This window comes from Phyllostomus discolor, chromosome 8 (genome assembly GCF_004126475.2).
Source record: "Phyllostomus discolor isolate MPI-MPIP mPhyDis1 chromosome 8, mPhyDis1.pri.v3, whole genome shotgun sequence".
Lineage (NCBI taxonomy): Eukaryota > Metazoa > Chordata > Mammalia > Chiroptera > Phyllostomidae > Phyllostomus > Phyllostomus discolor.
Window position 1 is genome coordinate 44,543,869 of NC_040910.2, and position 25,884 is coordinate 44,569,752.

The 25,884-nt window shown below is 43.7% G+C and overlaps 1 protein-coding gene across 1 annotated transcript; it reads right to left on the reverse strand.

Moving 5' to 3' along the window:
• Positions 1-1,411: 1,411 nt before the first annotated feature.
• Positions 1,412-18,424, reverse strand: LOC114503678 (adhesion G protein-coupled receptor E2-like). The gene is given in 14 exon segments (XM_036034484.1): positions 1,412-1,540; positions 1,619-1,811; positions 2,734-2,825; positions 3,094-3,160; positions 11,851-12,034; positions 12,037-12,081; positions 12,353-12,545; positions 13,668-13,847; positions 14,435-14,657; positions 14,822-14,915; positions 15,013-15,190; positions 16,126-16,203; positions 16,296-16,342; positions 18,301-18,424. Coding segments are annotated over 14 exon segments (1,827 nt in total).
• Between the last annotated feature and the right edge of the window lie 7,460 nt (positions 18,425-25,884).

Here is a 25,884-nt window from a genome sequence, read left to right on the forward strand (position 1 = left end):
GGAAATAACTTTTGAGAAGGTGAAGGAAGGATGAATGGGGAAATGGATAGAGAAAGGGAAAGAGGGAAGACAAAAAGAGAGGGAATATGTGAAAATAATGTAAGGATAATTGATAAGGCATGAATGATGGGATACAACATGCAGGTGGAAGTGCTGTCTTCAGAAAAAAGGGAAATAGAGTCAATGGCAGTGTGGGGAGGATGCACAGTAATGTTTGCATGGTGTGGTTGAGAGCATGCAGTTCATAGTCATCATGATAAATTGGATATTCTCTGTGAAATAGGCGGTAAGAATATTTGCTGAGAGAAGGAGAGGAAATAGAAGATTCGACCATGAAACCAGTGCTTGTGTAAAGGAGACACAAGTGCTGTGTCTCCTTTACACAAGCAAGATGGTGAACAGGAGAGAGAAATGCAACACTTCCCAGGAGCACAGTTGGCTCCTTTAAATGGGAAAGAAGACTCAACATATTTAATGGAAGAGGGAAGAGGAGGTGAAAAATTAAGTTAAAGAAGTTTTCATGTCTAAAAACTTTTTTTGTGGATATAATCATCTATCTTTATTAAATCAGGACAGGAAAAATATTGTTATTAGACGAAAGTGCCCCATAGAAATATATGGGGAAGTAACTTTTTTTCTTTCTTTATATTTATTTTAATTGTTGTTGCAGTACAATTTTCTGTCTTTTACTCCCATCCCAACTCACCCATCCAGCCCTCCTGACCTTCCTCCCATTTCCACCGCCCCTAGTTTTTATCCACGTGTCCTTTATACTTGTTCCTGTAAACCCTTCCCCTGTTCCCCTGAAATTCCCTCTCCTCTCCCCTCTGAACTCTGTCAGTCTGTTCTTTATTTTAAAAAAGAGCTTTTAATTCTATACAAGTGGTGGTTCTTTGTAATCACTGCCAGGAATCTTCCCATGCACTATGGCTTGTCCTTCTGGTTTTGCAGTGTATGGAGAGTGCTGAAAATGTCAGGCAATCTTACTGAGAAAATCTGAAATGCCAACTAACACTGATTTCTGTTTAATTCTTAAATATGTACATCATTTTCCCCATCTTTGCCTTTTTGTTTGGGTGGTGCTGAGTGACTATGAGATAGAGGTGGATGAAGGATAAGATAATGTGGCTCTTTGAGTGGCATGTGCATCCTTGCTTCAGGTCATTGATTCTCAGTCATTTAGTTAACCATTCATGGTATGTGGCAGGCATTCAGTAAGAGTGCTGTTATGTAAAAGTCAAGATGAACACAGTTCCTAAGGAGTAAGAGCAAAATACATGTTTTTCAACTGAGATCATTGCTAATGGTTAAGGAGTCAAAGAGTAAAACCCATGGAAGTCATGCTAGGACATCCCCTACTGTATGCCCAGGTTGTCCAGTGTGAGGGGCATGAGCTACTCAAGTGGATCAGTTAGCAAAGGGCTCTGGGAGCAATGTGGTACATTACCATGCTGAGCTTGTAAGCTTCAGGTGTGGCCCTGCTGGAGAAGGTGTACTTCTCAGAGTCCACTTTGATTATCCTGACTGCTTTCAACCATTGCTATATTGCTCCCAGACCTGCACAGGCAAATCATGCTCTGAGTCAGCTCACTGAAAAGAGTGAGAACAGAAAGGGTACTAGGTGGGTGTTGGACTGTGGTACCTGTTGGTTGAGGAGACAGTACACCAGGAAGATGAAGACACCCTGCAGGCTGTTGATAATGGTGCAGAGATAGGCCATGGCTTGGGAAGCTGGGCCCAGCTGCAGGACTCCCAGACACCAAATGCAGCCCAAGGTGAAGAGCTGAGCCAAAACTTTAAACATAAGCATCCTGGGAAGGAAGAGAAGGGAGGCCCATGGTGGAAAGCAACCTTATCAGAACCCAGAACAACAGAATCAAGGCCATTCTCATCTCCACCCTATGCATGCTCCTTCCTGCTTTCCCCTGTTGGTGGTGAGTTCACAGACTGAGTTGTGTTCAGCTCTGACCTTTACTGTCAATGATTCTCCACAATAGAAATGCCACTCTGGTACAAGGTGACATTTTGACTGTATTGAGTGGGGTTATGACACTTCCTAATGTAAGTTCAGAAATGTATGATGCTCCTTGGAGATCCTTATTTTTATGAAACCAACATGTCTGAGGCTGCACTGTGCATTAGGCTGGCTCTGTGCTGGGGCCTGGGCAGTGAAAGTAATAGAGGCAGGACTTCTATTTTCACAAACCTCTCAGGCTCTTCGAATTATTGACACAACCAAGTAATGACATGCAAAAATTAGAAAGGATACTGATAGGAACACACAAGAAAGAACATTATATTTGCACAGGGGTTCCTGAAACAAAGCAGTGCCCATGCTTCCTAGAATAGAATTTTTTCCTGACAGAAATGGAGAGGGCTGAGAAGGAACCTGAACACAGGGTGGTGTGAAAGGGTAGGCTGGGTGCATACACGTTCTTTGTACTTTCGTCATAGGACTGCTGACAAAAGTCCAAGGAAGTTTCATGAACCAACAGAAGTTCTTCCTACTGCTGAGGGAGGTACAAGTTGGGGTTAGAGGTGGAGCACTGTGGCCAGGGAGTCAGCTGCACACCACTGAATCCCAGCCTGCTGCCACACAAGGATCACTGCATCTCTTTACCCTGGGTTCCCTTGGCACACCCTGAGTGGGGACATCAGGGGCTGCTGAAACACATGGATTTGCTCTTGGGATCACACGTGACTGCAGGGATGTCACCCTCTTCTCCAGCTTACTTTGTATTCTGCAGGGTGGACACATCAGTGTTGAGGGAACAGAGTTTGCTTTACAAAATCCAGAGAATCATCAGAAAGAAAGTTAGATTGACCTTAAAGAACACAGAGGGTTAGTGAATAAACTTTTAATTTGTTATCTCTAGCCTAGCTTGTCCAACAGCAATTCCACACTTCAGTAGTTTTCATACTTAGTAACAGTAGCAGAGTTTGTAGTTTTAGGAGCAGTTTTAGAAAACCAAAGCAACCCCATCAGAACCCAAGAAAAGTCCTGCCCCTGTCATTCCCCCCACACACACTTATAATTCTGCTCTTCTAATGACCCTCAGCTGATCATTAAGGATGCTCTGATGTCATCATCACAGAGATGATGGGGCAGACGGGTGCAAAGAAGCTCCACAGAAATCCATTTGTTGTGCTTAGCCAGCAGCTAAAAAAGAGGGAGAATTACAAATGCATCGGTCCTTAGAAATATACAACAATTATGTAAATCCACTCATTAATTCATTCATCAACAAATACTGAGTGTCCCTTCTGTGATCGGCTCTGTGTTTGGCTCTGAACATTCAGTCATGAAGAAATCAAACATGGTCTTAAGTCCCACACATCTCACATCAGGCAGGAGACACACAAACACAATGCAACTACAAAACAAAATGGGTGGCTAAGAGAATCTTACACTGGATGTCAGTTTCAGTCTAGGAAATTAGGATGGTTAAAGAAGAGTCCACAAGGAAATATTATCTGAGCTGAGACTGGAGCAATGAGTGGGTGTTACTGAGATTGTGTTGAAGCACAGGAGAAGTCTGTATTTGTGTCAACAGTTTTTGCAATTATTCTCAAAACCACTGATCTGTACTCTTTAAAAGAGTAAATTTTATGGTACTTGAAATATATTTCAAAAGTAAGTAGAACCATGAAACCCAGATTTAAAGCTGAAAATAAGAGAGTGAAGCTCTGGAGCTTGACTCCCTGGAATGAATCCCAGCTCTGCTACTTACTAGCTGAAATATCTTTGGGCATTTACTTAAACTATTTTTGCCTTGATTTACTTATCTGTAAAATGGATCAAATCACAGCATCTACTTTACAGTGCTGGGTGAGGATGAATAGTGTTGATGAATACAAAAACAGCTAGAAAAATTTCTGGCACAGAGTAATCACCATGTAAATTTCAACTATGATAAAACTTATGCTTCACATTATTTAAATCATCTCTACTTTACCATATGTAAAATTGGAATATCTTTTTTCTTTTTTTAACATTTTATTTTAATTGTTGCAGTACAATTTTCTATCTTTTACTACCATCCCAGCCCACCGACCCAGCACTCCCCTCCTCCCTCCCATTTCCACCCGCCCTAGTTTTTTATCCATGTGTCCTTTATACTTGTTCCGGTAAACCCTTCCCCTTTTCCCCTGAAATTCCCCTGAAATTACCTCTCCTCTCCCCTCTGAACACTGTCAGTCTGCTCTCTATTTCAGTGTCTTTGGTTATATTTTGCTTGTTTCTTTGTTTTGTTGTTTAGGTTCCTGTTAAAGGCGAGATCATATGGTGTTTGTCTTTCACCATCTGGCTTATTTCGCTTAGCATAATGCTTTCCAGTTCCATCCATGCTGTCCCAAAGGGTAGAAGCTCCTTCTTTCTTTCTGCTGTATAGAATTCCATTGTGTAAATGTACCATAGTTTTTGGATCCATTCATTTACTGAAGGGTATCTAGGTTGCTTCCAACACTTGGCTATTGTAAATTGTGCTGCTATGAATACTGGGGTGCATAGGTTCTTTTGGATTGGTGTTTCAGGCCTAATAGCATATAATCCTAGCAGTGGAATTGCTGGGTCAAAAGGCAGATCCATTTTTAGTTTTCTGAGAAAATTCCATACTGTTTTCCATACTGGTTGTACCAGTCAGCAGTCCCACCAACAGTGCACTAGGGTTCCCTTTTCTCCACAACTGCTCCAACACTTGTTTTTTACTTTACATGTTATTTACTTGTTTTTTACTTATTGCTTTGTTTATGATGGCCATTCTGACTGATGTGAAGTGGTATCTCATTGTGATTTTAATTTCCATCTCTCTGATAGCTAGCTATACTGAGCATCTTTTCATGTGTGTCTGGATCGTCAGTATGTCCTCCTTGGAGAAGTGTCTGTTCAAGTCCTTTGCCCATTTTTTAATTGGGTTGCTTTTCTTCTTAGAGTGGAGTCATGTAAGTTCTTTATATATTTTGGAGATTAAACCCTTGTCTGAGGTATCACTGGCAAATATGTTTCCCCATACAGTTGGTTATCTTTTTATTTTAATACTGTTTTCTTTAGCTGTGCAGAAGCTTTTTACTTTGATGAAGTCCCTTTTATTTATTCATTCCTTTATGTCCCTTGCTCTGGGGGACATATCAGTAAAAATGTTGCTGCATGAAATATCTGAGATTTTCTTGCCTATATTCTCCTCTAGGGCTTTAATGGTGTCATGGCTTATATTTAAGTCTTTTATCCACCTTGAATATATTTTTTTGTATGGTGTAAGTTGGTGCTCAAGTTTCATTTTTTGCACATAGCTGTCCAGTTCTCCTAACATCATTTGTTGAAGAGGCCATTTTGACTCTATTTTATGTTGCTGCCTCCTTTGTCAAATATTAATTGACCATAGAGACTTGAGGTTATTTCTGGGCTCTCTGTTCTGTGCCATTGGTTCATGTGCCTGTTTTTATCCAGTACCAGGCTGTTTTGAATACAGTGGCCTTGTAATACAGTTTGGAATCAGGTATTATGATTCCTCCTACTTTGCTCTTCTTTCTCAAAATTGCAGCAGCTATTCAGGGTCATTTATGGTTTTATACAAATTATTGGAGTGTTTGTTCTATGTCTGTGCAGTATGCCATTGGTACTTTAATAGATATTTCACTGAACCTATAAATTGCTCTGGGTAGTGTGGACATTTTGATGATGTTAATTCTTCCAATCCATGAACACGGTATACATTCCCATTGTTTGTGTCTTCCTTGGTTTCTTTCCTCAGTGTTATGTAGTTTTCTAAATACACGTCTTTTACTTCTTTGGTTAGGTTTATTCCTAGGTATTTTAATTTTCTTTTTGCTATATCAAATGGGATTTTTTTCTTGATTTCTGCTTCTGCTATTTCATTGGTGGTATACAAAAATATTATTTCTTTGACTTCTGGATATTGACTTTGTATCCTGCTGTTTTGCCAAATTTGTTTATTAGGTCAAGCAATTTTTTGGCCAAGTCTATAGGATTTTCTATGTACACTATCATGTCATTTGCAAACAATGACAATTTTGTTTCCTCCTTTCTGATTTGGATGCCTTTTATTTCTTTTTCTTGTCTGATCACTGTGGCTAAAACTTCCAATACTATATTGAATAGAAGTGGTGAAGGTGGAGAGCCTTATCTTGTTCCTGATCTTAGTGGAACAGATTTTAGTTTCTGTCCATTGAGTATGATGTTGGCTGTAGGTCTCTCCTATATGGCCTTTATTATGTTGAGGGATCCTCCCTCTATTCCCACTTTGCTGAGTGTTTTTTATCTAAATGGGTGCTGTACCTTATCAAATGCTTTTTCTGCATCTATTGATATGATCATGTGATTTTGGCTTTTCTTTTGTTTATGTGGTGTATTACATTTACTGATTTGCGAATATCGTACCATCCTTGCATCCCTGGAATGAATCCTACTTGGTCATGGTGTATGATCTTTTTAATGTATTGTTGGATGCAGTTTGCCAATATTTTGTTGAGGATTTTAGCGTCTATGTTCATCAGCAGTATAGGCCTGAAGTTTTCTTTCTTTGTTGTGTCTTTATCTGGTTTTGGGATTAGGATGATGCTGGCTTCATAAAAAGAGTTTGGGAGTCTTCCATCATTCTCAATTTTTTGGAATAGTCTGTGAAGGATAGGGGTTAGTTCTTCCTTAAATGCTTTGTGGGATTCTCCTGTGAAATCATCTGGTCCAGGGCTTTTGTGTGTCAGGAGTTTTTTTTATTACTACTTCAATTTCATCTGCTGTTATTGGTCTGTTCAGGTTTTCTGCTTCTTGTTCACTGAGTTTTGGAAAATTATATTTTTCTAGAAATTTGTCCATTTCACCTAGGCTTTCAAATTTCTTGGCATATAGTTCTTCATAGTAATTTCTTATAATATTTTGCATTTTTTGTGGTAACAGTTGTAATCTCTCCTCTTTCATTTCTGATTGTGTTTATTTGGGTCTTCCCTCTTTTTTTTCTGGTCAATTGTGTTTATCCTTTCAAAAAAACCAGCCCCTGGATTTATTGATCCTTAGAATTGTGCTTTTAGTTTCTATGTCATTTAATTCTGCTCTGATCTTGGTTATTTCCTTCCTTCTACTTGCTCTGGGCTGTCTTTGTTGTTGTTCCTCGAGTTCTTGTAGACATAGGGTTAGGTTGTTTGTTTGAAATGTTTCTATCTTTTTTAGGTATGCCTGTATTGCTATGAACTTCCCTCTCAGGACTTCCTTGGCTGTGTCCCATAAATTTTGTGTTGTTGTGAGTTCATTTTCATTTGTTTTCAGAAACCTTTTGATTTCTTCCCTTATTTCATACTTGACCCATTCATTATTTAATAGCATGCTATTCAATCTCCATGATTTTGAGTGTTTCAGGCTTCTTCCCTTGGGGTTTGGTTTCTAGTTTCAGTCCCTTGTAGTCAGAGAAAATGCTTGGCATGATTTCAATTTTCTTGAAATTGTTGAGGCTTGTTTTGTGTTCTATCATGTGGTCTATCTTTGAAAATGTTCTATGCGCATTTGGAAAAATGTGTATTTTGCTTCTTTGGGATGGGGGCTTTCTCTCTCTATATATATATCACTTAAGTCCATTTCATCTAGGGCATTGTCCAATGCCTCAATATCTTTGTTGATATTTTGTTTCAAAGATCTGTCCATTTTTGACAGTAGGGGTGTTAAAATCCCCTACTATAATTGTGTTGTTGTCCATATCTTTCTTGAAGTCCTCTAAGATTTTCTTTATGTATCTGGGTGCTCCTATGTTGGGTGCATATATATTTACAATGTTTATGTCTTCTAGGTGGATTCTTCCTTTAAGTAATATGAAGTGACCTTCTGGGTCTCTCCTTATGGCCCTTTTTTGGAAGTCTATTTTGTCTGACATGAGGACTGCTACCCTGGATTTTTATTCCTGTCCATTTGTTTGGAAAATTTGTTTCCAGCCTTTCACTTTTAGTCTGTATATATCTTTTGTCCTGAGGTGGGTCTCTTGTAGGCAGCATATGTGTGGGTCATGTTTTCTTATCCATTCAACTATTCTATGTCTCTTGATTGGAGCATTTAATCCATTTACATTTAAGGTTATTACTGATAGGTACTTATTCATTGCCATTTTTGTACCTGTGTTTCTCTCTCTCTCTCTCTCTCTCTCTCTCTCTCTCTCTCTCTCTCTCTCTCTCTCTCTCCCTCCCTCTCTCTCTCTCCCTCCCCCTCTCCCTCTCCCTCTCTCTTCCTTTCCTTAAAGTAGTCCTTTTAGCATCTCTTGCAGAGCTGGCTTGGTGGAGGTGTTTTCTTTTAGACTTCTTTTGTCTGGGAAACTTCTCATTTGGCCTTCTATCTTGACTGAGAGCCTTGCTGGGTAAAGTAGCTTTCTGGTTCTCATTGGAATATTTCTTGCCATTCTCTTCTGGCTTGGAGTATTTCCATTGTGAAGTCAGCTGCTAACCTTATTGGGGCTCCCTTATATGTTACTTCCTGTTTCTCACTTGCTGCTTTTAAGATTCTCTCTTTGTCTTGATATTTTGCCATTTTAATTATGATGTATCTTGGGGTGGGCCTCTTTGGGTTCCACTTGATTGGGACTCTCTGTGTTTCCTGGATTTGTGTGACTTTTTCTCTCATCAAATTAAGGAAGTTTTCCATGAATATTTTTTCAAACAGATTTTCTATCCCTTGCTCTTCTTCTTCTCCTTCTGGTATCCCTATTACATGAATATTATTATGTTTCATATTGTCTTTCATTTCTTTAATCCCTTTTGTTCTTTCTGAGCCTCTTTCATAGTGTATTTCCCTTTCTTGCCCTTTCTGAGTGTTTTCTTCTACTTTATCTTCTACCCCATTGATCCGATCTTCTGCTTCATCAGTCCTGCTTTTCACTCCTTCTCCTGTGTTCTTCAGTTCAGAAATTGTATTCTTCATTTCCTCTTGGCCCTTGTTGAGAGTTTCTATTTCCTTTTTCATGTTGATATAGTTTTCAGTGAGTTCATTGTAGCTTCCCTGTAGTTTCTGGTAGCTCATTGTGAGCTCATTGAGCTTCCTGACAATCATTGCTTGAACTCAATATCTGATAGTTGAGTTGCCTCTATTTCATTTAGCATTCTTTCTGAGGCTTCCTCCTTTCCTTCATTTGGGGATTGTTTCTTTGTCTTCCCATTGTTTGTGAGACTCTTCTTTTTAGCCTCAGCTTCTTAAATTTATCTGTTCTGGCTCTCTGGGTTTATGGTGTGAACTTCTGTGGTAGAATACCAGTTGGTTTCAGTAGTGCAGTTTCCTTGATCTCTCAAGCTCACTGATCTTGGGCTGTCATTTAAGTTGGCTCTGTGTTTGTCTTTGGGTTTTGATTGTTGTTGGGTCTTTCTTTGGTGGTTCCTTCCCACCAGCTGGTTAAATGAGGGTTACTCTGTCCACCCCTTCTTGTATTTTGTTGTGCTGGTAAGGGCAGGTTGTTTTGAATCTGGTTCTTCTGTGTGTATAAGGTTCTGAGGATTCTCTCTTGCTCTTTTTCAGTTGTTTGTACTGGGTAGTGTCTCTACTATTTAGTTGTATTTCCAGATAGGTCCTGGATTGAGGTTTGTGTGGTTTCCACTCCTTCCTTCACCTTCTTCTTTTGTTTTCTGTTAGTGGTTCCTTTGTTGTTGGGTTTCCTCTTCCAGCAGGTATCCTGGTGTTCACAGCTTCCACCTACACTTTTTTATGATCAGTTGGAGGGGGAAGGCAAAATGGTTTAAGATAGCAAGAGAGTATTCTATGACATTTACAGTAGCAGCCAGTAGGAAAGAGATAGGAGATTCTTTAACTATGTATGGTGTTAACCATGATCTTCCACCCAGCTAGCTGATTTTTACAAAGGGTGGAAAGAAGATAAGACTCTTGTTGGGGAAGGAAAGATTGTAAGTTGGATCTAGAAAGCAGTGGAGTTGTGGGAGGTCAGATTCTGAGGTAAGGTAAGAGTAAAGGATAGTGAATAGGTGTAGTGTGTGAGAAAATAGTGTTAACCACTACAGTAATAGAGTTCAGGAAACTTTGAAGTGGGCTAAGATCTGGGAGGGGTGTTGTGAAGTATTTACTATTGCATAGAACAGCAATTATTTACAATAATATTAGAGCAACAATCATATGACAGAATCTATATGATCTAGATAACAAGAGTAGGGAGTATAGAACCTTGAGTAGTGTGCTAATGGGACACAGGTGACATGAAGGACAGTAAATTAGCAATACACTATGAAAGAGATATCGGGGAAACCTATAAAATGATACAATATAACCAGCCTAGCAAAGCAGACTATACAGAAAGAAGAGGAATACAAAGGTACTATTTTTTAAAAATGTAAGAATAATTGGAAAATAATAATAATACAAATATGCAATAATTTTGCAGGTTCTCTGTAATAGCAGAGTGAAATTTTCTCACTGTCGTAGCTGTTGTGATGCCTCTTCTTTGGGTTCCACTCTGGTCTTTTCACAGTTTCAGGTTTTTGTCTCACTTGTAGGTATTTAGAAAAAGAAAAGCATACGAAGGAAGGAAGAAGAGATAAAATTGGAGGAAAGAAAGGCTGAAGGAATAAAACAAGAAAGCAGGAAAGAGAGGAAAAAGAAATTAAAAGAGAATAAAAATAATAAAAAGTAAAAAATTAAGAATTGTTTTTTAAAAATAGAATAAAATTAAAAAGCCTCTTGGTTTCAAACTGGCCAAACCGGTTTTTCTAGTCTTGCTGGCTGCGGTAGGCTGAGGGGTGATTGCTATGGCTTTTCTTCCCTCCAAACCTGCACTCAGTCAGCTGGGTGCACTGTCTGAGGAGCAATCGTGGCACCTCTCCCCTGCACCCTGGAACCAGGCCTTTCTCCAGGGTTACCGCTGTGGGCTGGGGTGCGGGGATGTGCTCCCGTGCACACATGCCCTCGGCCAGACTACCTCACCCTTCCCAGTGCTATGGGGGTGTGCAGCGTCCTCCGCACAAGCACAATCTTCCATGCAACCTTGGGATCACTGCTCAGCTGGGTGGCAGGGAGGCTGGAGCAATTGCTGTAGGAGAATTCCCCAAACAGTGTCTGTCTTTTCACTCCTTCTTCTTGAGAAATTCCTCCTACTCAAGCCTGCCACTCCATATAATGGCCTGGCTTCTCCCGCAGCCCAACTCTCCAGCCAGACCGGTGACCATGGGGGTCAGGGTCCAGTGCGTGACCCAACCCCGCCAGTATCCACAGACTCCATGGGTGCTCACAGCCCTTGTGTGTTTGCTAGCAACTGGGTTTCTCCCAGTGCTGCTCAGACCTTGTTTGGCTGGGGAGGGAGCAGTTGCCCTGGGTCTCTCCAAAGGACTGTGGCAAACCCAGCAGTGGGCACTGGGCCTGGGGCTGCAGCCCCCACCCCCAAACCCTGAGCTGGTCCCTGGGACCCTACCATCCTGCAGCACTCCTCTCGCCATCCAGTTTTTTGGTTCTGCCACAATTCTTGGTCCCTTATTTTCATATATGTTCAGGTATGTTGGTTGCTTGCTCTTTTGCTCCGTAGATTGACCAGGATTTTCTCCTGTGTGTAGGAGAAAGTTGAATCTTCTCCCTCCTACTCCGACGCCATCTTCCTTCCAAATTGGAATATCTTACATGATTTGGATAAAGAGGAAGGCTACATTGTTTACAATGATAATCAAAGCTCTATTTTAAATTACACCTTTGTTATTTCAAAGAGAGGTTTGAAGACATTCTCCCTATTATTATAAATAGCCAACAGAAAGATGCCCTAAGGATTAACACTTGTTCTCTCTACTACTATGACCTGGCATAATCAAATGCTGCGTTGGTTTTACAAAGGCCATAGACATGGTGAAGAAGTTAAAGTCCGAATTTGCTCTTACGAGGAACTTCTTCCATAAATGTTATGCCCCAAATCTGTAGAGGTGGCCAGGACTCTGTAGCCCACAGGGAACATGAGCCACTTCATGAACCTGCTCACAGTGGAGTAGTTGCCCACCATCAGGTTGCGTGCGGTGAGGAAGAGGTGCTGCAAGCCCTCCAGCAGCACCCAGGTGAAGGAGGCCAGTAGAAGTAATGTAAGGCACCCGTGATGATGGCGCACAGTACCTGGGAGAGCAGTCAGAATAACCAGGTGGGATTGTCAGGGTGGAGTATGGCCCCAGAACCAGTCCTGTACCTTGCCACTAGGGAGAACTCTGTTGTATATGAAGGAATTGTCAAAGGAGAGTGTGCCTTCTAGGTGTGTCAGTCAGTGTGAAATTGGCTACTCACCCCTCTAACCTTCCCAGAAGCCAAAGACATTTTATTAAGGGGTTAGAGATGACACCCTGAACTCCACATTCTATGACAGGTCAGAGTCCTTTGGGACAGCATCAGTACCCTGCTCTGCTCTGTCGATGGCCGTGAGGAAGAGCAGGTGGACCAGGAAGAGGCAGATGCAGAGCTGCAGGTGGAGGGAGGTGCTGGTGTTCTGGATGGCTTTGCACAGCAGGAAGGTGAGGGCTGCCAGGAGAAAGAACAGCAGAGAGAGGCTAAGCCCCATGTATGTAATCACACTCAGGGTGGAATAATTCTGCTGGGACCCATAAAAGAGGAGGTATCAATCAAAGTTTCCTGCTCTGTGATAATGTCCCTTCCAACATTTGGGGGGATTTGGGGGGGAATAAAGTACAAAAAAATTAGGAATGGAAGAACCAGGTAAATGTGTGATATTATGGATACTGTTAAAATTTTCTGGTCTTATGAACTGATTAATTCAGAACCTGAAAATATTGAGATATGGAGAGCCCTCACTCAAGACCAAGCCCTGGAATTCACAGGGGTCACTTTCCTTTGGACTTCTGGGCATGACTAAGCTGCAGGTGACCATGTGAGGGTCGCAGAGGTGCACAGCTTTGGGTTGCTGTGTGACCGAGTCTATACTTGGAGACTCAATGTCCAGGGAACAACTCCCCACCTCATCCCTGCAATGCCTCTTCCTTACAGTGAGGTCCTTGGTTAAAGAAGGGAAAGTACTATATTCTGATGCCTTTGTTTTTAAAGATTAAAAAGTTTTGTGCCCATTTTTTCAAATCACCTTAAATCCACAAAGAGAATAAAAACTATTAATTATAGTGTAAGTGACAGAAAGAAAGGCAGGGAGAGAAAAACAGAAATGTGAAAATGATGAAGAAAATGGAGGTAAAATGTTTAAAGTAGTATTGACAGTTTGTTTCATTTGCTTTTTAAATTTAACCTAATATTTTCTTGAGAGTACAACAGAGAAGCAAGCATGCCCACCCAGCGTGATATGATTGGCCCCGGAACAGGGAGGAGCAGGCAGGGCCCAGCTGAGGGCAGACCACGTTACTTCCCTATTCCTGCAGCTGTACTGAAGGTCAATGGCCCATGAGGCAGGCTCTTGCTCGGCTCTGTCAGGACCTGCCCCTGGCCAGTGAGCATGCTTAGGAGTGGGTGGTCAGCAGGGAACTAGGTGGAACAGGGCCTCTGGCGTCAGGCCACAGTGTTCAGTTGCGGGGTCATGGGGAGGTGGTCTGTGGGCCCCAAGGAGGGGACTGGGTGGGTGGATGCAGCATGAGCCCACCTGGGCTGTGCAACCATCCAGAACCAGTTGGGCCATACCATCAAGAACCAGCTGCTTGTCTCAGCTAAGCTGGCCTCATCTGTAGGCATTGAGGGCAGCCCTGGGACTGCTCACCTCCACGTCATAGTGGGCCATGAGGACGGCAAAACTGCTCAGGTGTCTGCATTGGCAGGTGGTGCTGCCATTCCTGCTGCCCACCTTCCAGCTACCTGTGGTGGCCCAGTATCTGCCACTATCATTGTCACCCTTCCAGAAGGCACAAATTAGCTCCTGCCGTGGACGGGGCTTCTCCTCCTGTGGGTAGGTGGGGGTGGTCAGAGATGCTAGCCTAGAGCTCACTCTTGGGTTCTCAGCTTGGGCTGGGTCTGAGAAAGGGCTGAATGCAAATGACAAGTATTTACTGAGCACCTACTGTGTGTGCCAGCCAGGGGCACAGCACAGACCAGAGCAGACTAAATCCCTGCCCTTGTGGGGCTGATGTGCTCATGGGGAGACAGGCAGTACATAGTAAACCTAATAGATAAGTAAACTAGATAGTGTTGTAAAAGGTGATTGGAGCTATTTTTTAAAAAAAGAAAGAAGCAGGAATGGAGAAAGGTGGGGCATGATTGATTACAGGTTCTAATTTCAAATTAAAAGGTCACAGAGGGCCTAAAAGAGAAGGTGGCATTAGAACAAAGGCTAGAAACAGGGAAAGGACTGAGTCATGTGAGGGAAAGTTGTCCAAGTCAGAGAGCACAGTAAGTGCAAAGGCCCTGGGGTACATGAAGGAAGCGGCAGAATGGGTGGAGGTGGGGAAATGAAGACTGCAGAGGGGCCACCATGATATTGCCTATGGGCTCAATACAGGGCTGATCTCCTCTACCCACCCAAGGACTCACAGGGTGGGAGAAGGAGAAGTTGACAGGGGAGCCTAGTTTCTCCATGTTCTTGTTGCTCAGAAAGACCATGTTGACAGCAGAGAGGAGCCTGGGCTGGCCACCACCAACAAGACCTCCATGTGTGCTTTCCAGCTGGGCTTTCTTCTCAGGGTCCAGCTCCAGTGAAGCATTGGCCAGCAATTTCTGCATGTTGCATCTGGAGAATAAGCCTGCCAGGGTGAGGGTTTGGGGGACAGACATGCTGGTTGTCTTCTCCTGCCCTTCCTCCTCCCTCCCAAGAACTATACATTAGGCATTTCCAATTGTTACATGTTTGGAACCTCACCCCTAGCCACACCCAGCTCTTTCTTCCCTCTCCCTGGTGCCCCCTCCAGCTCCCTGCTATTACCCAGCTCCCTGACTCCAACTGCCTCAGCCCAGTTCAGCTGCATGTGTGTGGCTCTGTCCCACGGTGATGGTTCCATTCCCTTGCTCCTAGCTTCTGTTCAGGGACACCTCTGAGGGGAGAGGGGCAGTGACTGGGGGCTCCAGTTGCAGGGTAGGACCCAGTGCTGGGGTGGGGCTGGAAGAGGCCTCACCTGTGTCCAAACGGGAATGGTAGGTGAAGGAGGGTTCAGGTATGATTTTGGTCAGGGTCCTCAGGACTTCTTCCAGGTACAACAGCAGGTAGGTGGCTACGTGGTGCCAGTCAGGCAGGGTCAGGGCCTCCAGGTCTCCAGGGACTTCCAGTAGCTCATCCAATGCCTTGATGACATTCTGGAGGGGAAGGGTGACAGCTGCTGGGTCACTGTACCACAGGAACCTCCCAAAGGACCTGATCTGACTCCCTCACAAGGGGAGGGAGTCAGATCCCCCAGGGAACCACCCAGGGTGCCTGGGGGACAGGCACGGGGGAATCATCGAGACACGGCAGTAGCCAGAAGACAAGTAAGGGGATCAGTGGATGCCTCTGAGCACCTGAAACAATGGCTGTTAACATTGATCAGTCCCTGACGTTCTGCCAGGGACTGTTCTCAGTCTGCACTGTCCAGGACAGTCACCATGAGCCACATGTGGTGCCACATTGAAGTGGTAATATTTTGGATCTGTTGAGTTAATGCAACCTTCACATTAATCTCACCTGTTTATTGTACCTTTTTTTAAAAAAAAATAAAGCTACTGGAAAATTTAAACTGACATAAGGGGCTCATATATTTCTGCCAGTCGAAATGAATATGCTAAAACTTACATCTAATGCTAACTATGTGCCGGGCACGCATCCCTGAGTCCTCTCTTAGTTCACTTAACCCTTCACAACTGCTGCATGAAGTAGGAGGCTGAGCCCCACACAGGGGGAGTCATTTGCCTGAGGTCACAGCAGAAAGGTGTGGGGGAAGGGGACAGTTGGAACCTTTGTGGCTCAGCTCTGGAGGCAAAATTCTCCCTTGCTCCATTCTGTAGCCATTAGATCCCTCATGAGTGTGAGTGTGCGTGCCAAGGCCCTGTTCCAGCCATTGGGGGACCCAGGAACCAGGGAGTATGTGTACATCCGTGTTTGTGTGATGGGGAGATCGATGAGGTGTATATGCTGTGCACACAGCCACACGTGTTTCTCTGACCAGAAGCCCTTGCCTGGGCTGCCTCCACTCACCTGGAAGCATTCCCAGCCAGCCCCTCACTGTCCTGGGGTCCCCCCCAGTTCCAGCCCTTACCTTGATGGTGTCCTTGGCTGAGGCAGGCCTGAAGTCTCTGCCCGGATCCTGGACTTTTTCACAGAAGTGGGAGAGACTCTGGGAGAGAGGAGAGGAGGGGTCAGAGAGCCTCACCCGTGGTGGGGGAGCAGCATGGGGTGGGGAAAACAGTCCCTGCTGGAGTCCCTCACCTGGCTCTTGATTCTCCGGGGAAGGGCCCAGGTGGGGAAGGAGATCTCTGCAGGGCACAGAACAGAGGCTCATGAGGTGAGACAGTGTCTGTGTGTATTGGAGGTGGGATCTAAGGTCAGGCCAGGTACCTTCACACTGGGGAGTCCTTTTTTTATGTGGAAATCCAGGTTTGGGCACCCAGCCTGGGAGGCAGTGGCAAACATATGAGCCAACAGTGCTCATGTAGAAGGTGCAGTTGTCACACTAATGCTCCCTGGAGGTGTACTCTTTCACATGTGGGGACATGAAGAGGGGGTCAGGCCCTGCCTGTCCCAGGCAGATCAGGCCCCTCTCCTCTCCTCGTCCTGCCCCTTCCTCCTGTGAGTCCCCCTGTCCCTACCCTTTGGCTGGAGGTGAAGACACCTAGTGACTGCAGGTCCCTGTGTGGTAAACTCAGGGGCTATGGGAAGTGTGCAGAGGCCTGACCTGTAGCAGGTGAGCCCCACACAGATGTACACATGTCAGGTATCAAAATACCTTCATCTCAGTTAATGATTAGCTGCTGCTTGGGTCCCCCAGGAGCCTTCCCCTGGATACCCTGGCTCCTTCCTCAGGACCCCCCAGGCCTTCTCCCATTTAGCCTCCAAAGAACTGATGCCAGGACAAGAGGACACCCACCAGCATTCATTCTGCTGGGATCCTGTGGGTGTCACTGTGGTCTTCAGAGTGTGTGTGGGGTCTGAACTCCGAACCTTCACAGACATTCCAAACTTCTGGAAATGGGCTCTGTACAGGGTTCTGAGCCCCAGGGTTCACAGAGGCTGGGAGACCAGGTAGGTGCCTGGGATGGCCCATTGATGCCCGGAGAAAGTGGGGCGAGTGGCCAAGGAAGTGAGTGGCCTGGGTCCTGCTCAAAGCAGGCCTCATGGGCCATGACATGAGTAGACAGGCCCTCAGGTGGGCAAAGGAGGGAATGCCGAGGTGGGCAGACGGCCCAGCTGAGCCTGTCACAAAACTGTGTGGTCAGACGGCAGGTCCTGACCCAAACCAGCAGGCTGCTCTGTCCCTTGAGGTCCCCCTCACTCTTGTTCATCCGTGTCTCTGCCCAGCAGCTCCAGGCCTTGCTCTCAGCCCTGGCCCCTTTCTCACACAGGAGCACATCTCCTCACTCCCCACAACCACCACCTGTGCCACAGGGCTTGACTCAGTCCTGGCATACCAAGCGCGATCCACGGCCACCATGGGCAGTTGTGCAGGGTGTCACTACACAAGGGTGTCCAGCCAAACAGGCAAATTGGGGCTAAAGATCAGCTCACTCTCCACTCCTCAAACACACACAGTGTTCACCTGGAGATGGGGAATTTTTTCCAATTTCCTCTGCCCTCTGGCCAGCCTACATATTTGGGGCATAATATCCACCCACAGAGACCCCTGTGGACCAGCAGTGAGGTGGATGGAGCTATCCCATTGGGCTCCAGGCAGGTGTGGGTGCAGCTGCCCCCTTCCCTCCCACCAGGGGCTCTGCCACCTCCCTTCTGCATGCAGGGCTGAAGGGAGGGTGCTGGGACCATGGATTCAGGCTCTTCTCTCTTCAGCCAGGTGGGCCTGTGGACCTTGCTCAGAGTCCTCCAGGATCCTCGACCCAGCCTCCTCCTCCCCATTTGAATTCTGCACTAACCCCCTCTCTCTGGGCAACTCCTGGCTTCTGCCTGACCACTGCTGGCCCCATCTGCCCCTGCAGATGCCTGAAGCCCCTTCCCTGTTCACCTGCTCCTCCCAGAAAGGAGAAAGCTCTGCATCCCCTTCTTCAGTCCTGGAAGGGTAAACTAGGCACAGATTCCAGGCTTGTAGAGACCTAGCTCCTCTCTCTTTAGGAAGCCACATTTATTCACTTCTCATTTTTCACATTTGTATCTTTTCCTTTCTCTTCTTTCTGTTCCTGATGACAGTTCTGAGGACAAAGGCTGAGGCCCCCAACCATCATTCATGTCTCCATCTGGCCCTCCACCCCGCAAGGCTCCATACCATCACAGTTCTCTGAAGGGTAGGTGATAATCTCCCCAGATGAAGGCATGAATCCCTGAAGGCAGCTACAGGCAGTGATGTTGACACCTGCGAAGTGTGGAGGGCACCAGCGAGCACAGGCCATGGAGCCAGAGGCTGTGAGGAAGGACACAATGGTCACAAGACCAGGAAGAGACAGGGACTGGGGAGAAGTGTTGGGAAGGGCAACCCTGAACTTCCCCCTGCAACAGGCCTTTCTCCTGCCTGTGCTGAGAAGTGCAGGTGAGGATGGGACTCTGGCTGTGGGCTGAGTTACTCCCAGCAGACTCACCTCTGGTGTTCTGGGGTCAATCTTCCAACACAACCAGCAAGATACACAGCACTGGAACAGAGAGATGAAGGGTCAGGGAAGTGTTAACATGTGGCAGTCGAAGCTAGGGAAATTCCTTCATAAGTGGAATAAGAGGAACTGAGACAAAATAAAAGTAAACAAGGACAAACAATTTGAGCAATTTACAACCAGCTAGTAAATCATAAAGTTTTTATCTTCACTAACCAAGGATGCTTAGGAGCAAATGGTTTGCACATTTCAGACCACACCCAGGCACACCAGCCTCAGTCCTGGTCCCTCTTCAGTGAACTCCTTTGAAAATAAAACTAACCACAAAGTAACCCCAATCTCTCTATTCACACATTTTCATGAACCAACATATTGAAGGACACACCTAGAAAGCTAATACATATTCTGTTAAGAACTTCACCTGACTTCCAGCCAACATGAGTCATAGCTAGATACACTGTGCCTCCTCACACAACCAAAAGAAAACAACAAATTTAAAAACAAAAAGCAACCTGAACTGACAGAAAATAGAACTGTATGGAAGTATGACAGCCAAGGAGTTAAAGAAGAAACATTCATCCAGACCAGTAGGAGGGGCAGAGACAGGTAGCCAGGGCTGAGAGGATGCACACAAGGCAGCAGCTGGTGGACTAGCGTGGGCTACGTGGCGATGAGCACAGCTGGGAGAGGCAGTGGCTGGCAGAGCAGGCAGTACCACATTCCTGTGAGGATAAAACAGGAGGAACAACTGGGAAGTGAGACAGACCATGCAACCAGGAGTTCCAGTGCAGGGAAATAAATCCTCAGAACCTCTTACTGGAAAAACCTGTGGGTGTTGACATGCCAGTGGGAGAAACTCCCACCCTCACATGAGAGTGCATGGAGAGCCCAGTGGATCCTAGAATGTACAAAACCCCACCCACCTGGGAATCAGAACCAGGGGGACCCAATTTGCTTGTGGGTAGCAGAGGAAGTGACAAAGGCAACCAAGAACACAGCAAACACATTTTTTCCTCTCTAACCCCTCCCCCAAATACAGTACCACAACACAGCAACCTGGGTTATCCTGCCCTGGTGAATAACTAAGGCTCTACCCCTTGCTATGTAACAGGCACTCCAATGAGACAAAAAAAAAAAAATGGCCCAAATGAAAGAGCAGATCAAAGCTCCAGAAAAACACAGCTAAGTGATGAGGAGGTAGCCAACCTATCAGATGCACAGATCAAAACACTAGTAATCAGGATGATCACAGAAATGGTTGAGTGTGGTCACAAAATAGAGGAAAAAGTAATGACTATGAAAAGTGAAATAAAGGAAAATATACAGGGAACCAATAGTGACAGGAAGGTAACTAAGACTCCAATTAACAGTTTGGAGAAGAAGGAAGAAATAAACTTTCAAACAGAACAGAATGAAGAAACAAGAATTCAAAAAAATGAGGAGAGGCTTAGGAACCTCCAGGACAACTTTAAATGTTCCAACATCCTAATCATAGGGGTGCCAGAAGGAGAAGAAGAACAGAAGAAATCAAAACTTATTTGAAAAAATAATGAAGGAGAACTTCCCCAGTCTAGCAAAGGAAATAGACTTCCAGAAACTCCAGGAAGCTCAGGGAGTCCCAAAGAAGTTGAACACAAAGAAGCATACACCAAGGCACATCATAATTACATTACCCAAGATTAAAGAGAAGGAGAGAATCCTAAAAGCGAAAAGCAGTTACCAACAAAGGATTCCCATAAGACTACCAGCTGATTTCTCAAAAGGAACTTTGCAGGCAAGAAGGGGCTGGAAAGAAGTATTCCAAGTCAAGAAAAGCAAGGACCTACATCCAAGATTACTCTATCCAGCAAAGCTTTCATTTAGAATGGAAGGGCAGATAAAGTACTTCCCAGATAAGGTCAAGTTAATAAAGGAGTTCATCATTACCAAGCCCTCTTATATAAAACGTTAAAGGGACTTATCTAAGAAAAATGAAAAGTTAAAAAATATGAACAGTAAAATGACAACAAATTCACAGCTATCAACAACTGAATGTAAAAACAAAAACAAACTAAGCAAATGACTAGAACAGGAACAGAATCACAGAAATGGAGATCACATGGTTAGTTATCAGAGGGCAGGGAGAGAGAATGGTGGAAAAGGTACAGGGAACAAGTGGCATAAATGGTAGATACAACATAGACAGGTAAAGGTTAAGAATAGTATGGGAAACAGAGAAGCTAAAGAACTTATATGTATGACCCATGGACATGAACTAAGATGTGGGGAGGGAATGTGGGTGGGAGGGGTGTGCAGAGTGGAGGGGAATAAGAGGAGGAAATGGGACAACTGGAATAGCATAATCAATAAAATAAAATTTTTTAAAAAAGGACTTTACCTGCAACCTCCTCTAGGATTTTCACTGGCTCAAGAAAGATAAAGAGTCTCAAGACAAAGGACCCCCAGCACACTTTTGCTGAAGCATACCATGCCTGTTATCCCTGTTTTCTTTCTCCTAAACTCTAAGAGTCCCCATGAGACTGGCAATCAGGGGAGTGGCAGGCAGAAGCAGCTTGTCCTGGGCTTACCACCTGACCCTGGCTCCAAGGCCCACTTTTCTGACTTTCCTGCAAACTAACAGTAGCCCTACCTTCACTCACTTCTGTCACTGACTTTTACTTCTCAGTGAATTCATGCAGCACAACTTGGCCCACTTCTTTCCTATAACATTTCTAGATAGCCAAAGCTGCCCTACTTAGGCTCTCCCCTACTGCTTCTTCTGTCCTAAGCCTTTCCTTTGTTTCACTGTCCCCAACTTTAATAGAAATACTCTCAAAATCACCTGGTCTCATGTTGTGAAATGTTTCCTGCCATTTCCAGCATGAAGTTGAGAAACCACACACTACTGGTGGGCCTGAGGCAAACCTACCTGGACCCTGTCCCTGGCCAGATATCATTTGGCAACCCAGATGGAAGGTAGATTTGTTCTCTCTTCTTTACTCTCTTTCTAATTCATCTTTCCTGTCACTTCTCTTTGTTAGTGTGGGAGAATCTACCTGTCAGCTGCAAAGTAAATCCTTCATCAAAACATGCCTCATCAATGCTGAGATGGAAGGTAAGTCTGCCCTCTGGACACAGTCGCCTGCCCACACAACTGTCCTTAGGTTACACCTGAGTGATGAAGTCTGATGAGTCAGGACCCAATTACCTCTGACATCTGAAGGGACCTTTTCCCTCCTACTCATACTATAATTCCTGGTGTTCCATCTAAAGCGTTTATTGCACCTTTTTAAAAAAGGTTTTATTTATTTATTTTTATAGAGAGGGGAAGGGAAGGAGAAAGAGAGGGAGCAAAACATCAATGTGTGGTTGCCACTTGTGTGCCCTCTACTGCGGGTGGGGGGCCCTGACCCACAACCCAGGCATGTGCCCTGAATAGAAATCGAACCAGCAATCCTTTGGTTCACAGGCCCGTGCTCAGTCCACTGAGCTACACCAGCCAGAGCTCATTACACCAATTTTAACAACTTCATTTTTGTCATGTCACACTTATCTTCCATCACCAGATTTCTCTTTCTCCTGTTTACACAACTCTTTGGGACAATACCTATGTAACTCCTTGAACTGGAGTCAAGACTTTCCTTGTTTCCACAGCTTATTCATGGCCTTTGAAGCTTTCATTGAGAGTCTCAACATCTTCCTACTGGGTAATTAAAAATGTAAACAAGAGTTCACAGATGGTGGAGGAGTGAGTGGAAGGTACACTAACCTCCTCCCCCAACCAATATGGAATAACAACAAAATTGTGGAGAAGCAAACAACCAGGATAAACAATGGAGCAATAGCAAGAAAGAAGCTAAAACATAGGCAGGAAAATTTCAGATATTCCACATAGCAATATTTTCACCAATATGTCCCCAGGGCAAGGGACTTAAAGGAAAGAATAAACAAAAGGGACTTCATCAAAATAAAAAGCTTCTGCACAGCTAAAGGAAACATTAGCAAAATGAAAAGGAAACCAACTATATGGAAAAACATATTTGCCAATGATACCTCAGACAAGAGTTTGATCTCCTAAATATATAAAGAACTCACATGACTCGAGACCAGGAAAAAAACAACTCAATTAAAAAATGGGTAAAGGACCTGAACAGTCACTTCTCCAAGGGGGACATACAGAGGGCCTAGAAACATATGAAAGGATGCTCAGTATAGCTAGCCATCAGAGAGATACAAATTAAAACCACAATGAGATACCACTTCACACCAGTCAGAATGGCCATTAAAAACAAATCAACAAACAAGTGCTGGCAAGGTTGTAGAGAAAAGGGAACTCTAGTGCACTATTGGTGAGAATACAGACTGGTGCAGCCACTGGGAAAAACTGTATGGAATTTACTCAGAAAATGAAACTGCTTTTTGACCTGGCAGTTCCACTACTGGGATTATACGCTAAGAATCCTGAAACACCAATTCAAAAGATACTATGCACCCCTATGTTTGTTGCAGCATTATCTACAATAGTCAAATGCTGGAAATTGCCTAAGTGCCCATCAGTAAATGAGTGGATCAAAAATCTCTGGTACATTTACACAATGGGATACTACGCAGAAGAAAAAAAGGAACTCCAACCCTTTGCAACAACTGGGATGGAACTGAAGAGTATTATGCTAACTGAAATAAGCCAGGTGGTAAAAGACAAATAGCACGTGATCTCACCTATAAGTGGCATATAATCAACAAGACAAACAAGCAAGAAAAATATAACCAGAGGCATGGAAACAAGGAACAGAGTGACGGTGACCAGTGGGAGAGGGGAGGAAACGGGAAAGAAGGGAAGTGACAAGTCAAGAAATATATATGAAGAACCCATGGACAAAGTCAAGGGTGGGAAGAATTGAAACTGGAAATTGTGGGGTGGGTAGGGCAGGGGAGAGCAAAGGGGGGATAAATGGGGAAAACTGTAACTGAACAACATTTAAAAAAATTTTTTAATTGTAAATAAGACTGATGTAATTGAGGTGAGAAACAGAGGGGGGATACATGAGTCTTTTTAAACACCCTAAATGCTCCTTCCAAGGCCCACTAGCTGCTGTGGTCCCAGGAACAATAGGGGAATTAATGCCCCCCACACCCACACCAGAACCCTGTGCAGGCTGTGGAAACAGTAGAGGGAGTTGCACCACCTCATTGTGAAAGGGGAAAGTACCACTTTTAAAACCCCAAGAGGCTGAAGTCACCCAAGCCAGATATCTAGATCTCTTTTCTCCAGCCTCCTTAAAAGATATCAAAGACACTAGGTAATTAAGCAGATTGCTTTTGAGCACACTAAAGTAATGCAATAAGCACCACACTTTGAATAGATGGTTTAAGTTTAATGTCTTTTCATGGTATTAACATTAAATATGTGTTTATTTTGTCTGGGTTTACAAAAAAGTTTCATGTTATCCCTGTTATACCTCTTAAAAATGTAATTGTATTTGCCAATAGAAACAACCTGTTTCAGCCCTGGCTGGCATAGCTCAGTGGATTGAGTGCAGGCTGTGAACCAAAGTGTCACAGGTTCGATTCCCAGTCAGGGCACATGCCTGGGTTACAGGCCATGACCCCCAGCAACCGCACATTGATGTTTCTCCCTCTGTCTCTCTCTCTCTCTCTCTCTCTCTCCCCCCCCTCCTTTCCCTCTCTAAAAATAAATAAAATCTTTAAAAAAAAAAGAAGCTCAAGGGTATGTAGCTTTAAAAAAAAAGGAAACAACCTGTTTCTAAAAGTTATCATCACATGTGCTCATGAATTTGCCAATCTAAAGAATGGTAATTACTTTTAGTTGTCAATAAAAATTAAGGTTTCTAAAAACTAGAATTTTAATTCAGTTTAAAATAAACTGTATGGTTTTAGTAATAGAAGAAAAATACATTTTTGAAGGATAAGAATTGAAAATACATTGTCCTAAAGATAGTTATTTTTGAATGAGTTTAAAAAATCCAATTAAAAGGGACTAGGTAAGTTGTAGAAAGTTTGTGTAAGTCACACAATGTTTGTGTAAGTTGAAGAGTTCTGAATGGGAAAAAAGCAAAAAGAGTAGGAATTGAGGAAATGGTAAAAAGAGGGAGAAAGGCCTATAAAGGAAAGGGACATACATATTAACAGGGAAGAATACTGGAAGAAGGATTTTCCTAAATGTAAAAAAGACAAAAAAGAAAGAAAGAAAAAAAGGAAAAGCACATAGATAGGTGGTAAATCAGAGTGATAATTTTAATAACAAATGAAAAAGCTTGCAAGCTCCCATTAACTTTTCAAAACCAGTTGTTATTTCTCCACAGAAACCTCAAGTACAATTGACAGTGGAGAACAAGTTGGTTGGTTTCTTAGTCAAAAATCTACAAATTTCTGCCCTGGCTGGTATGATTCAGTGGATTGAACGCCAGGCTGTGAACTGAAAGGTTGTCGGTTCAGTTCCTGTCCAGGTAACATGCCTGAGTTTCGGGCCAGGTCCCCAGTTGGGTGTGGGAGAGGTAACCAATCAATGTTTCTCTTCCTCTCTTTCTCTCTCCCTTCTCCTCTCTCTAAAAATAATAAAATATTTAAAACAACCACTATTGTGGTTTTTTAAAAAATCTACAAATTTCTGAGACACTTTTATTTGTAAATCTGATTGTTATCTTAAAACATTGTTACAAAAAAGCAAACTCTTTTGTCAAATAACCATGTCATTTTACTCTAATGCTTTTGCAAATACGTTAAAGAACTCTTATTTATTCTAAATTACAAATTTATAAAAATAAATTTTTAGATTATACCTTTAACGTGAACAAATATTTCTAAACTCTAAGGAACAACTGAATCAACACTTTGACCAGTGCTGGGCCCACATTTTGGTACTGGAGGCCCCATCACCAGTCATCAGCTGCGTTGACCAGGTAGAAAGAGGTGAAGTGGGTGTCACCAAAAGCATTCCCCCAGATTCCCTCCTAAGGTGTCTCCTTAACAAAGGGCTACCTTTAAGGGTGAGGATCAAAAGAAAAACACCCCATTTTCTTTTGCAGTGTCACCTGGCCTCAATACAAATTCAGGGATGGGGAAGTCTGGCCTGTAAATGGATCTCTGAATTATAACACTATTCTTCAATTAGATTTGTTTTGCAAGAGTGAAGGTCAATGGAGTGAAATGCCTTATATTCAAAGGTTTATGGCCCATTACCAACATAGGGATTTTTAAAAGTTTTGTAGGATGTGTGTTGCCACAGCATCAGATGAATTAGAGGAAACCTTCCTCACAGTCCCAGC